Raw genomic sequence first — 13118 nt, forward strand, 5'->3', positions numbered from 1 at the left:
ATCCCCTGAGTGGTCTTGCTCGGAGCTCCTTGTTATTGCTGTATCATGCTTTTTATTAGCTCCTGAAGAGAAAGAGACGGGAAATGTCTGGATGGTAAATCATCTCTGATTACAAGCAACGTTGGATCAGCTCCTCTGGAAGTGCTCTTAAATGCTTGCTGAGTACACCAGTGATCATCTCTGAGGGCCAGGCACTTTGTAAACTCTTCACTCCCTGTGGTTTAGGGAGAGTATCTCGTTACGTGGCATTCCCATCTACCCACAAAGACATTAATGATTAACAATGATAACAGCTCTGCTTACTTAGAAAACTAAAATACCCTAAAGTCAAGTAAATCGAAGTCCCTCGTTGCTGATTCACCCTCCTGCCTCAGCCCAGCCCTGGAAGATTCCCTCTGCCAGGCAAAACCTTCATGAGAGGAGAGCAGAGATGAAAGTCTGTGCTCCTTTCACTCTTGTCTTGGCTCTGACTCTAAGCAGTGACTGTGCAGGGATGGTAAGTCTGAAACTTCTGTTTCGGAGTGGTGGATCACCTATGTGCTGACTGGCAGGACAATGTTGCCTTGGGGTTGGATGAGTGAAGCTGCAGACCAGATCGAAAGGAAGAGTGCTTCAAAGGAAAAACAAAAGGGTTTTGTGAGATGACAGCTCACAGCAGTGCTGACTAAGCGGGGGTCCTGTAGGATAGCTGGTCCCATATCTAGCTGTATTTAAAGAAATTGTTCACACTGCTAGGCAGGAAGAATGGGGGGGGGGGGGGGGGAAGTACCACAAAAATTGAAATACTTTGAAAATGCCTCTCAGAAACGTGTTGACACAAGAAGGTACCTGGTGTAGCATGGAAGAAGGGTGCTACCCCCACCAGACTGTACTGCCACCTGGTAACTAACTGAACATGCCAGTATTGGTGACCATCTCCTTTTCAAACCTCTCCCTGTTTTCATGCCACGGTCTTCAGAGTTTTAATCGTGTGCTTTGTGTCTTTTTTTGGGTATGTGTGCAAGACAACGCTGCTGAGCATGGTTTGATTTTGCTAGTCTGCTTAAACCCCACTACGGCCTGGCATCCACCACGGACTAGCAGTGCAACTAACAGCCTGGACCCTCAGTCGTGTGGCTTTATGTTTAGCCTTATTTCACTAGTTAGGTCAAGACTAGCTCAAATATACTTAAATGGTGCTATAATCCTAACTATCCCAGTGAAGTGCAGAAGTATTGCCTTAGATATTGCAGGTGGGTGCAGAGAGTAATATCCACAGTGCCTAGGAGAAGATCAGCCCTGGCTGAAGCTTGTTGCATTCTGCTCAGTGCTGGCAGTCAGTGTAGAGTGCAAAACCTGTTTCTGCCTCAGAACTGTTCAAGCCCTCCCTACATACCTTGGCAACAGCTTTGTCTTATCCCTTAGTTGTTATGCCCCCTATTCACTCCTACATTCATGATGTGCTGCTGCTTTGGCTGCTTTTGGGATATTTTTATTTTGCTATAGTTCAGCTGTCAGCACCTTTGGTGGCAGCAGCACTTTATGTTTATTACCGTTTTTTATTATTTCCTGTGGCTTAAAACCAGCTCAGCCTAGTGCTCTTTGCTTGCTGATTGAGGAACCCAAATAAAGCAGAGGTTGCTTTTTTAACTATTGCCCTGGGGGGATACAGCCAAATGACAGGAAAAGTGAAATGCTGGGATACTATCTGTAGCTGTGAACTGGCCCCATAATGCATATATGCTTCTGCTGAGAGAAACAGGAGGTACGTCCCTTGGCAATAGAAAGATACAATGGAGCAGAGCTTTGGCCTTTTTGGAGCTGCACTGGGTTTCCCTGGTTTAACAGAGAAGTTTCATGAGCCAGTGTTTAAATACACTCTTTCACCAGACTATGCCACAGCGAAAAATCACATGCAAATAATGAGATCCTTGCAGAAGCACTGGGAGAAACACAATTTCAGGCCACCCTGGAAAACACGTTTGTCTCTATAGGATGGTTCCCAGAGTGAATTTGTGTCTCCAATCCACATTCTTTTTTTCTCTTTGTAGCACTACAAATCTGTGGCAGGAAGAGGCTCAAAACATGAGTTCGCTCACCCACAAGGTACAAAGTCAAATCCAATAGGTTTCATGACAGTAAGAGTGATCTGCCTGTCTGTTTCCGTGCTGTGCAAGTCAGTAGAAAGCCTGTCTTTGTTTCAACATGAATAAGGATTATGGAACGGTTATGCCAGTATTAATTTATGTGTAGAAGGGAATTTGGGATTAACTTAGGAAACTCAAGTAATTCTGCTTCAGGTGCAGATTAATGGGAAGGTGCTGATGGAATTTTAGTTTGTTGGAGCTGGCGTGGCTTATATTCACTGTGTGGCTGTAGATGTGCAACTCCCTTTATTTTAATCAGAGCTGTGTCTGCCCTGTGACTTTAAAGCACATAGATTCTTTGTATATATAGGTTCAATATCTACCACAGCCCTTGATCTGTCTGTGAGAGAAGGGTTTGAACCCCATGCATTTTGCTGGGTTGCATTTTTTTGATGGCACCTAAACAGGCAGACGCTCTGGCTGTGCACAGGCATTGCAGACTTCCATTTTTAAAGCTTTCATTGTCCTGTGCTTTTGCTGTTAAGGATTACATGAATCAGATCATTAGTGGTGCCTTTATAGCTCAGAGCAGTCTTTAATGGCCTTTGGGATGCAATATGTCTTCTGAATGGGGATGTGTTTTCACAACTATCCTAACTTCTTATAATGGGAGGTATCAGACAGAGAAGGTAGATATCTGGACATTTGCATAATTAGTTCAGGCAATGAAAACCAGGCTGAAAAGGGGATAGCAGAGGGACTGGCAGCAGCTATTTCACATTGACAGATAACGGCACAGTTGGGGCAGTTAGACTGACTATAATTCCAAGTGATTAGGATGGGTTTGGACCACAGGCATGGGTTAGTTTTTCAATAACGCTAATAACTGGCCTCAGCATCTCTTTAAGATAACAAGCCTGGGCTTGTGAGGGTTAACAGGTATCACAAGGGTGTGCAGGAGCCCCAGCCATCATGGAAGGGGTAAGGTCAGGGCAAGGAGCAGTTGTACATCATCACTGAGAAATGGAAATGTGCTGTGCTGCCAGCTTGGTTGTACACCCTGTTTCTCTCCCACGGCAGTGGTTGGATTCCCATTCACACTCCTGGCTCTCAAAACTGATTGCTTTTAGTTCAATGGTTAAATAAGCTCTGACAGTTTTTCATTGTCTTTTTTATCTTCAGTCTCTCTCACTCTCAAGACTCATCTTGAAGGATTTTTTTCTGCTAGACTCCCACCATCCCTCCTTAGACTCCCACCATCCTTCTTTAGACTGCCATCACTGATGTGGTGAACACAAAACTTGCCCTTTTTAGACACTGGTCCCACCAATTTCTCCCCACTTGTAAGAATCTGCTTATCCTGAAGGGAAGGTGGTATGAGCAAAATTATCCGTCTTCCCCCAACCTTTAAAACCTTCTTTCTCCTGACTGTTTCTATTTCAGTTTGTACTGTCTGGTTCCTTAATTATTTTAAACAGATGTTACAATGTGATATGCAGCCTGAAAAGATACTACTTCAGAAATCAATTTAATATGCTATTACAATACTACATAATTAGAAATTATAATTAAATTAATGAATATAATTGGTATTTGCTGTACTAGAAATTGCAATATATTTTGAGCTGAAATGGTCTGAAATCTTTATTCTACTGCAGAGCCCATTAATCTTTATTGATTCAGTGATTTCGTAGGATTTTCAGTCTTTTCTTATGCACTGGAAGTTGCAGAGACAGAGTCCAAAGTACAGCTGAAAAGCTTGAAGATATATATCTTAATCATTTCATATAATAATATATAATAAATATACCTGAGGGTTGCTTTTCAGCTGCATGATGAGTTTTTTATTCTTGTATTTCAGTGTTTACAGAGGATGGAATTTTATGCAAATTTCCTTTCCGGTACGGTGGAAGGTTTTATCACTCATGTTTATCAAATCTATTTTCCAGAAAGAAATGGTAAGTTAGCATCGCTTATAAATGAAGACAGCATTCAAATGAAAATGTCATATTTTTAGTGCTTTAATCTTGTTTTTAGAATAAGTAACTTGAGCTTGCTGTTGTGCCCAAGGAGAGCCACACAGTCCTCCTGCTTGTGGTCATGGCCCTCAGGTCAAGGCTCGTGCTCGGAGTGGATGGAGCCCACTCCAGGGCCATTGAGAGCTCAAGAACAGCAGAAAGGTTTCCTCCTTGGCCTTTATACTGGGATTGCAGCTTATATGAGTGGCAAGAAAGGGCAGGAGCAATGAAACGACCTGGAAGAAACCCTCTGCTGAGGGAGAAAGGAGAGATACAGACAGCTGTAAGAGATGACACTCGGTTGAGGAACTGATTTGTGTGGGGCATACTTCTACCGTGGAAAGTTGGGGGGGGTGTGTGTGTGTGTTCACCCCTAATTTCTACCCAGATTGGCCCCAGGCCCCTTTTTGACAGCGCAGTACCAAGAGGTGAGGTATTGCTCCTGTTTGTTGGGCAACGATTTATTCTACTAGTGTGTTTAAGCCAGGTCTTCTTATTTTGGGCAAAGGTTATTGTCTTACATCTGCAGAAGTCATTAAACATATTCATTATTCATTCTGGGGCAGGGGCAATCAGGCGAGAGCCCTACCGAAGCAAGCGCTGAATAAATAAGACTGACTTGGCAAATGAACCTATCTAACGGGCATGTTAGCAGAAATCAAAGTCACAAAGCAGGGTACCAGCAATATGAAAATACATGCATGGATGAGCTATGTGAAAAGCACGTACTTGTATGTTTTCAGGGTGGAGATAGTATTTTATAGTTTATTTTACTCACCCATGCAGGGCAGAACTCTCATTTTTCATACTGAACTGTCTAATATTTTCGTGATTGGTGTCACCTTTCTGATGGCACACCTGTTTTAAGTCTAAGTGCTAGTGCAATGTAAAACAACGCAACACATACCTTCCTACACACGTAGACGTAGAGCTTCAGGCTAGGAGACTGCTTCTGAATTTTCCCAACATCCATAGATGCAATCCAGATAAAAAAAAGCCTCCAAGAAACAAGAATTCAAGAATATCTTAAATGAAGGGAACAGGAATAAGTTTCCAGTTTGAAGCCTGTCTTTGATGAACTGTAGCCACAGAGTTTGACCTTTGCATCCACATGAAATGAAATGCTTAAGATGGATCTTGTTAATACATGACACTCTATGTATTTGCTTTTAGTCAGTTAGGCCACAGAAATGAAAAAAAAAAGAAATTAAAACCCCATGAATAGATGGGATCCAAAGTTAGAGCATGCTTTAGAGCTGACCTTGGACAACTTGCTCTCATGCTTCTGATTTTTTAAAAGCCATTTACAAGCAGGGAGATGAGGAGGAGGACAGCTGGAGCTGTTTGGTTTTGACAGGCCATTTCACCCCATGGCCGACCTTCCAGCCAGTGTTTATTCTTCTATCATAAGCTAAAAGCAACCTGATGTGTGATTTCAGGCACAGGAGATGCTGGGAAAAGAGCCCTGAAGAGCAGTGGGGAAACCTGCTCTGTGCATTTTTGCGTGATTTGGCGCTAACCCGTGCTGAGCTGATGCTGAATAACTGATCCCAGGGGACCTGGCGGGCAGCAGGTGAGGGCAAGGCTTGTGTCCTTCCCGCTCCTGCCTGCCTGCTAGCTGCTAGTAAGGATGGAGATGATGGGAGGCTGGATGCAGCTGCCTCTTTGGGGGCACATGCAAGGAGACCAGACCAGGAGAGTGCTGGGTTAGGCACTCAGTGAGTCTGTGTCCTTAGTCCTCAAGTCATACTTTAAGGCAGGACTACAAGTAGGACTTTACAGTGTAAGCCAAAACCTGCTGCAATTGGCTTTAATTTTACTATATGTTTTCTCTTACTACATATGACACAGATATTGTGTGCTAGCCCATCATATTAAGTTCAATAAAAAGATAGTCCTCCAGCAGAAAGCATTTAAGAGCAGTGTCTATCTTAATACAAAGCTGAATATCTCATTTACGAAAGCTGCCGTGTTGATTTAAAGGGCTAAAAGTGGAAGGCAATCAGACACGACCTTGTCCATTTGTAACATTAAATGTTTCAATGTAAGGCAGAGTCCTGACTGCAGAAACCTCCCCCTATTTTCTCTGAGGCAACAAACAAGTTGTATCTTTGTAAATATTTACCAAAAATACAGGAAAGAAGGCAAAATAATTGCAGTATTCAAATAACAAACTCCCTTTAACAGCATCCTGTATCGCATTTGCCATTAACTAGAATCTGTTTTCACAGATAAACATCTTTTTAGTGGCCTCTTACCAAGTACTAAAGATGTCGTGTAAATACGCTTCTTGTATTGAAGAGAAAAAATTAGCTGTAACTGTTGCTATAGTTCATTGTTACCTCTAGAAAGACAAACCAGTGTGGGGACAGACAAAATGGGGGTGCAGTGAACAACCGTGAAAGCAAACGGGGAGGGTGGTCTGAATCGCAGCCAAGCCGCAGCTGCAGGGATGCTGCTAGCGCCCTGCCCCTGTGTCCCGTGGTGGGATGGGTTCCCCCAAGATCCTGCTCAAGGGGAATGGCAGGAGCAGACTTTGGCTCAGATACTGCTGTGAATTGAAAGCTGTTGACTCATACCCTGGAGAATCCATATCCTGTGCTTGAGTGCTAGTGTGGGTCCCTGTTGTGCCAGGTTGCAAGGGTGGTCTTAGGTCTGTATAGGACAGATATGATCTTAACAACTTCTGTGGGAACAGGAAGATTTGACACTTTGGCCACAGGCTGGAAACAGTGCAAAGGAGGGTGTTTTGACCAGCTGTATTACAAACTGGAGAGGTGAGACCGTTCCTGGAAAGGAGGACACGTAGGTTGAGCCAGGAAACATCAGGCGCTGGATTTTTATGGTGCTGCTGGTGGTTGCTCTGGTGTTGGGCAAAGTCTGAACTTCTCTCCTGGTCAGGACAACACCTAAAAACGTTTGAGGGAACTTCCAGGCCTTGAGCATGATGACAGCACCAGGTGTGATGGCAGAGCTCTTTCCTTACACCAATCTGCCTCTGGCTCGAGGCTTTGCTTGCAGTTCAGAATGTCCTCTTATTAAGGCTCCCAATGCTCTTGATGGGTAAAATAGCCCACTTTCTGTTTAGTCTGCTTACTGTTTAGGCTTCATCTGTGATACACCACTTTGTCCTTCCATTCCCATGTCATTTATCATGCATGGGTTTAAAATGTTTTTTAAATCGATCCCTAGTAGTGGACTTTTCTAGTGTAATTAATTCAGTATCTGTGTCTTTAAATTTTCACTTTTTTCTTAGCAATTCTATGTGACATGCTGATGTAAATACATTTGTTATCTCACGAATTTAGAGAATGGGCTCACTTACAAGTAGCACAAAGAAATAATAAGCCCATTTGACTGGTCTGGCTGCCGGAGGTGACATCCCATGAGACTGAAATGTCATCACATTTTTTGTAAACCTCCCAGCATAAGAAAAGGTTTTAAAAAGAAAAGGAGGGAGACTAGTGAAGTAGTTTTGAGGGTGTGCTAAATTTCTCCCTGACACTGAGAGATTAGTGCTGGAAAATGTAGAAGGTTTATGTGAACTTGCAAGAAGCCTGGCACTGAGGAGGCAGCCTGGCATCGTGAGGGAGGATCAACCTCTTTGTAGTCACTGCAAGGTGATAGGGAAGGAGGGGACTGCCTGTGAAGAGCATTGGGTGGGAGGACCAGTGGTTTGTAGAAAGCTGGTGGAAGAAGCCTCTGTCAGGGTCTCTGATAATAAAAAACATTTAAGAGGGGAAAAATTGAGTTCTCCATTTACTTAGAACTTGGCTGCAGCTGGACAGATTCCAGAGAGTATTAATTTGCATACAAATGGGGTTTTTTTGCCCTAATGATCAAAATTTGCATTCTTTAGGTGTATACAGGGCCTTTTCCATTTGCCTCTTCCATGCTTCCCAGCATAATGTTGCTCAGCTAAATCAACAAACACGTCAGTCAGAAAGGTCAGAAAAGTTTGGATTCTCCTTCCCCGTCATGGCTGGCACAGGTGAAGTGCTCAGTCAGAGATGCTTTTAACCAACAATGACACAAGCAGTGCTGAGAACCACTTGTAACATACTCCTCACCTTGATCCTCACATGTAATAGTCCATCCTTTAAAAAAGCACAATGCCCTTCCCACCAAAGGGACACGGAGAAATTTCCATCGACTCCCAGCAGTCACACAGGCCTTAATGCCTTTGAGAAAGCAGACTCTTTACGTACGTGTCAAGTGAATCTGCTCTAGACTACCAAGTACCTTTCTTGTTGTGCACCTGATGTAATTGAGTCACCAGACTTAATATATGTGGCCTGTTCAGATGCTCCATAAGAATTAGTGCATTTTAAATAGCACATATTATCTAATTAAGAAGCAAAGTAGGGCAGTTAAAATGGTAGACACACTCTACCATGCTTGATCTACCTTGTGATGTCTTAGGGGGAAAAACTTTTGATAACAAAACTGTTCAAGGTATGGTAAAAACACATAAAAATAGATTATCAGGCACATTAAGCAAACACCCATTTCTTCCAATGCCATGTCACTGATTATTATGCTCCATTAGAACTGGTTAGGGAGAATGTTTTAGTGGACAATGCATTGGGACAGGACGTGGACCTCCAAGGTTTAGCCTTGGTTCAGTCACACACTCTTTGTGTGGCCTTGGGGAAGCCTACAAGTCCACTTCTGCAAATGGAGAATAGCAGCTTGATGCTCCTTGGAGAGCTGTGAGCCTGGGAGATAATGGATCGGTGAGAGCAGGAAAAACGTGTGGATAAACGGCTGTCAGACTTTGTCTCGATAGGATTTGCACGGGCAGAGTGGCGTGCAGGATTCAGCCTCCTGCCCTGCAAAAAGAAGAGGTTTTTTCTGTGTGTTTGGACACCACCACCCTGTAAGTTATTTCCTCATTTCATCTGTCAAGTTAAAAAATAGGAATGATTTAAAGGAACTAAGTGCTAAATACATTTGCTTGAAAGCCATTGGAAAGTCCCCCTGTGGACAGTCTCCCGCCTCCACAGATTATTAAAGTAACTGATAGGCATGAAAAATAGGTTGGATCCTGTTTTGCTGGTTTTGTGATGAATAAAGGAGGCATAATTTATTTGCCTTTGTTTTGGTTTTTGTTTCTGTCTTTCATTTTCTAATCTTAGAAACAGAAAGAAGGTTGGGTTTGTTCTGGAGGATTTGTTGGGGATCTCAGATCCTGCTTTCACATCTCCTTCTTAATCTGTGCTTAATCTGAGACAAGTAAGGCAGAGCATCTTTACCAAAAAAAAAAAAAAGCTTATTTTTCCTCTGGTGTTAAGGGAGTTTGAATGAAACAGATGCTAAGTATAAAAAACCCAATGAACTTCCAGGTTGCCAAAGCATTAAGGCCATATAGCTTTAGTGCCAACATCCAGGTTGTTTAAAACTGCAATAAACTGCACCTTTAATTTTTTTCAGGTGTTCAACAACACACAACTATGACCGGGACAGGAGATGGGGACACTGCGCTTCGTTGCCCAAAGACCACTCAGGTAAGGCGAGCCGTTGCGGAGTTGTCCCAGATATCTGGCTCCTACTTTGCCACCTGCAGTAAGGAGGGACGGTGCCTTCAGTGGTACTTTAATCTTCAGTGGTACTTTAATCTGCCGTACATGGAGCAAGCCTTCATGTTAACTGTTTCCGGGATTGCTTGGTGACTCTGCGTAACCATAGCGTTAGGTTGTGAATATCGCACAGCCTTTAATTCACTCTTTGTTGACTCACTTGGAGTCACAGAGAGAAATTATGGTAACGCCAGCACGGAAATCTGAACTCCTGCTGGAGCTGAGCACAGACGTGATTGTCTTCTCCTCCCTCACGACTTGGAGGTGCCTTTTAGTTTTCCCTTCATTTAATCAGCTACATTTTCTGTCCGTTTGACTAGTTAATTTTTTAGAAGGTGTAGAAACATTTCACACCCTGTATAACACACAGCCATTACTTCCAGCTGTCCTTCCTGACCTTCAATACTGGACTTCCTTGGGCTTCGGGCTGTGTCAGAGAAGGCAAGAGGACAGACACATTGATTGCAGGAGTACTGATGCACAATGAAAGGGTTACTTTAGTTGAGCAGTGCTATGGCATTGTGGTGCAGTCACTACACTTTGATGCTACAGTTACCTCATTGCAAAGGTCTGTCTAAAATGGGAAGCCAAGGTCTGTGGCACAGTCTCCTCATTTAAGACACTTTAACTGACACACTGGGTGAACGCACCATGTCCCGAGCAGTTCAGTGGGTAGCTTGCATTCCTGTCCTCAGCAGTACCTAGATGACTGGTCCTTGCTTGTCTCTGGATAAACGTGTTTCATGAGCTGGATGCTGGGGAATCTCATTTTAAAAGGAATACATATAGCTAATTCTCGATTTATACAGCAACAGACCAGCACTGAAAAATCAGGTGTTGCACTGATCAGAATTGATGCCCCTGAGGTTTTTCTTAGATGTGTCTAAATGCTGATCATGTTCCTCTTTTCTCCATCTCACTACTCTCAAATGTGACCTGTCTTGTTTAGTCTGCAGGACACGACCAAATGCCCTTAGATATTCATTTCCCGCTTTCAAACGAAGAGTATTTTCCACCATCCCCTTGCAGGGACTTCTCCGCTGTGTCAGGAGTCTTATTGCCAAGCTGATTGCAATCTACCTGAGTGCTTGAAAAGTCAATGTATGCTGAATCATGCTGACAGTCTAAAATTAAGCAGTGCACAGCATCATCATTTTAAACTTAACAACTTTAAATTATTTTCCAGCCTGGCCTTAAAACAGATTAACAGTAGATCAGAGACAAATGACCTAACCCCAAAACAAACAGCAATATAGGTGCCTTTGTGATGCAAGTATGTCAGACATGAACATAGACTTTATAGACTGTTCACGCTTACAAGAGTCAGGTTATGAGGGCTGCACGTACTCATGAGTGCCCTCGCAGTGCATGAAATGTTGGAAGCTGTAACTGGTGACTGCTTCAATCCCTCAGTGAAACACCGTCACAGTGGTGGCTGGCTGACTCGAGGCTTTTCCAGTAGCTGAAGAAGGAGATCTCCAAACCTAGTGTTGCCTTTCTGGGGGTGCCTTGTCCCACCTCTGTCCCTCAAGCTGCCCATTGCCCTGCCAGCTCCACTGCAGCTATCTCCGCAGCGAGCTGGCTGCCTGCAAGCCTTTTCGAGCTTGCTGGCTCATTTTTCCCTGTTACCCACCCCTGCGCTGGCTAGGGTGGTTTGCAACAAGAAAGCCATCCTGTCTGCCTGCCCCTCACTGAAGGGTATCTCTGTCAATATACCTTAATGCCAGTGGGGGCTTGCCTTGGCTACTGTCGTTTTTTTGCTTTGTTTTTTGGTTTTTTGGTGGGTTTTTTTCCCCCCCCAGGAAAAAAAAAAAAAAGATGTTATATATGTGAGAGAGGAAAGGAAAGAGAAAAAAGGATGTGGTAGCTGGGTCACTGCTAGTTGTTGCAAAGAAAAGACTTTATTTCTGGAAGCATTAAGAATTTTGTAAAATTAAACACAAGCTCCTTAGTTGTTAATCTATTTATAAACATAAGTCTACGTGGTTTTTTTTTTAAGCAGCAAGCACTGTATTTGGACATGGAAAATGTTTAACAGCTCACCAGCCACAGCTTAAAGAGGAAAGGTTTATAAGGAGGTTGAAAGGAAGAAGCGGCAAAACAGCTGAAGGGAATTTCAAGCAAATGGGAGGACAGTTCCCCTAGGAAAAAAGAAGTCAAACTGAGTAATGCTGATCCTTCAAATGTGGAAAATATATGATTTTGTTGGGAAAAAAATCCACTAAAATATTAAATCTTGAGGGGAATCTCAACCGCTTTACTGACATTTGAAAAACAAGAAAAAAAAAAGAAATTTCAGGGAGAAAAAATATCCTTTGGCCATGAGAGATTGGTAAGGGGAGTGTGAATTGGGATTTGGAAGGAGCAGCTTGAAAGCAAGGACTGAAGCACAAACTGCCCCCAGGCCCGGAATACCCTGTGTACAGGGGGACTCAACTTGAAACCATTGCTACTTGCGAATCGATGTTACGTGACTCTTAGAGGCGTTGATCCAGAAGAATACAGCTGCCATATTCAAGAGAAAGTTCAACCAAAAAGCCTTTAGCCTCAGGATGAAGTGAAGCTCAGGTTTGAGGGTGCTGCTGGAGGGAGGTGTTAGTGCTGCACTGTGCAGAGCCAGAGCCTGCTCCTTTGGCACCTGAAGCCCTTGTTGAAACTCCCTTAAAATCAGTGGGCGCTTTATCATCGCCTTCAGTGGGTATTTGTTCAGGTTTCCAGATGATCCTCCACTCTTGCCCGGGAGATTTCTGTGGAGACCATGCGTATTAGCTGCCCAGTGTGAGTCCCTTCACACACATGGGCCAAGTGGTCTTGCACGTGTGGCTCGTACTTATGTGCATATATGCATGAATGTGCAATGCCCCTATGTGTGGGACTTCCAGATCTTGGGCAGTCCATTAGGACCACTGCCAGGACTACTGCTCTGAATGTCTGGAAATCTCAGACAAATGGTCAAAACCTCAGGGAGGCCCAGACTTGGGAGAAAAGTGCCAGATGGGGAGGTTTTTTTAAGAGACATTTGGACTGATATGGAAAGGAGAAGTGGAGCAGTGTGGGCTGCACAGGCAGGAGGAAGAGGCATGTCCCAAGAAGGGCTCTGGGGAAGGGCAGTCCCAGTTCTGGGAAAGGTGAGTAACAGAAATAGAAAGTTCTTCTGGGAAGATATGGGTAGAAAGGCAAGACAAGGCTACTGCTGGTTTAGCAGAACCTCAGAGAGGTGAAGCTGCAGTTCAAGGTGGCTGCTAGCAAGCACAGAGGGTTTTACCTGTGAGGGCTGGGAGGTACTGTGGGTGGGTTTGGACACTGGCTGAACAGGCAGGGATTTGGCACTCCCCAGTTAATGGTGGGCAGGATGCCCTGCAGGGAGCTGTGACGTGTCCATATGCTTATGAGTAGAAATTGTTCCTGGACTCCAGGAAAGGTGGGGAGGGACACAGAACATCCCAGGGAGGTCA

At 43.9% G+C, this 13118-nt stretch overlaps 1 protein-coding gene across 2 annotated transcripts in view; it reads left to right on the forward strand.

Annotated features, from left to right (window-relative positions):
• Positions 1-325: 325 nt before the first annotated feature.
• Positions 326-13118, forward strand: part of HGFAC (HGF activator) — a 42440-nt gene continuing 29647 nt past the window's right edge. For both annotated transcript variants that reach the window (XM_027815509.2, XM_005446437.3), the window contains exons 1-4: positions 326-496; positions 2031-2085; positions 3928-4024; positions 9518-9591. In XM_027815509.2, coding sequence (XP_027671310.1) covers positions 431-496; positions 2031-2085; positions 3928-4024; positions 9518-9591 — 292 coding nt within the window. In that variant the 5' untranslated portion in view covers positions 326-430. The remainder of the gene's footprint in view (positions 497-2030; positions 2086-3927; positions 4025-9517; positions 9592-13118) is intronic.

The sequence above is a fragment of the Falco cherrug genome, chromosome 1 (assembly GCF_023634085.1).
Source record: "Falco cherrug isolate bFalChe1 chromosome 1, bFalChe1.pri, whole genome shotgun sequence".
Taxonomy (NCBI): Eukaryota; Metazoa; Chordata; class Aves; order Falconiformes; family Falconidae; genus Falco; species Falco cherrug.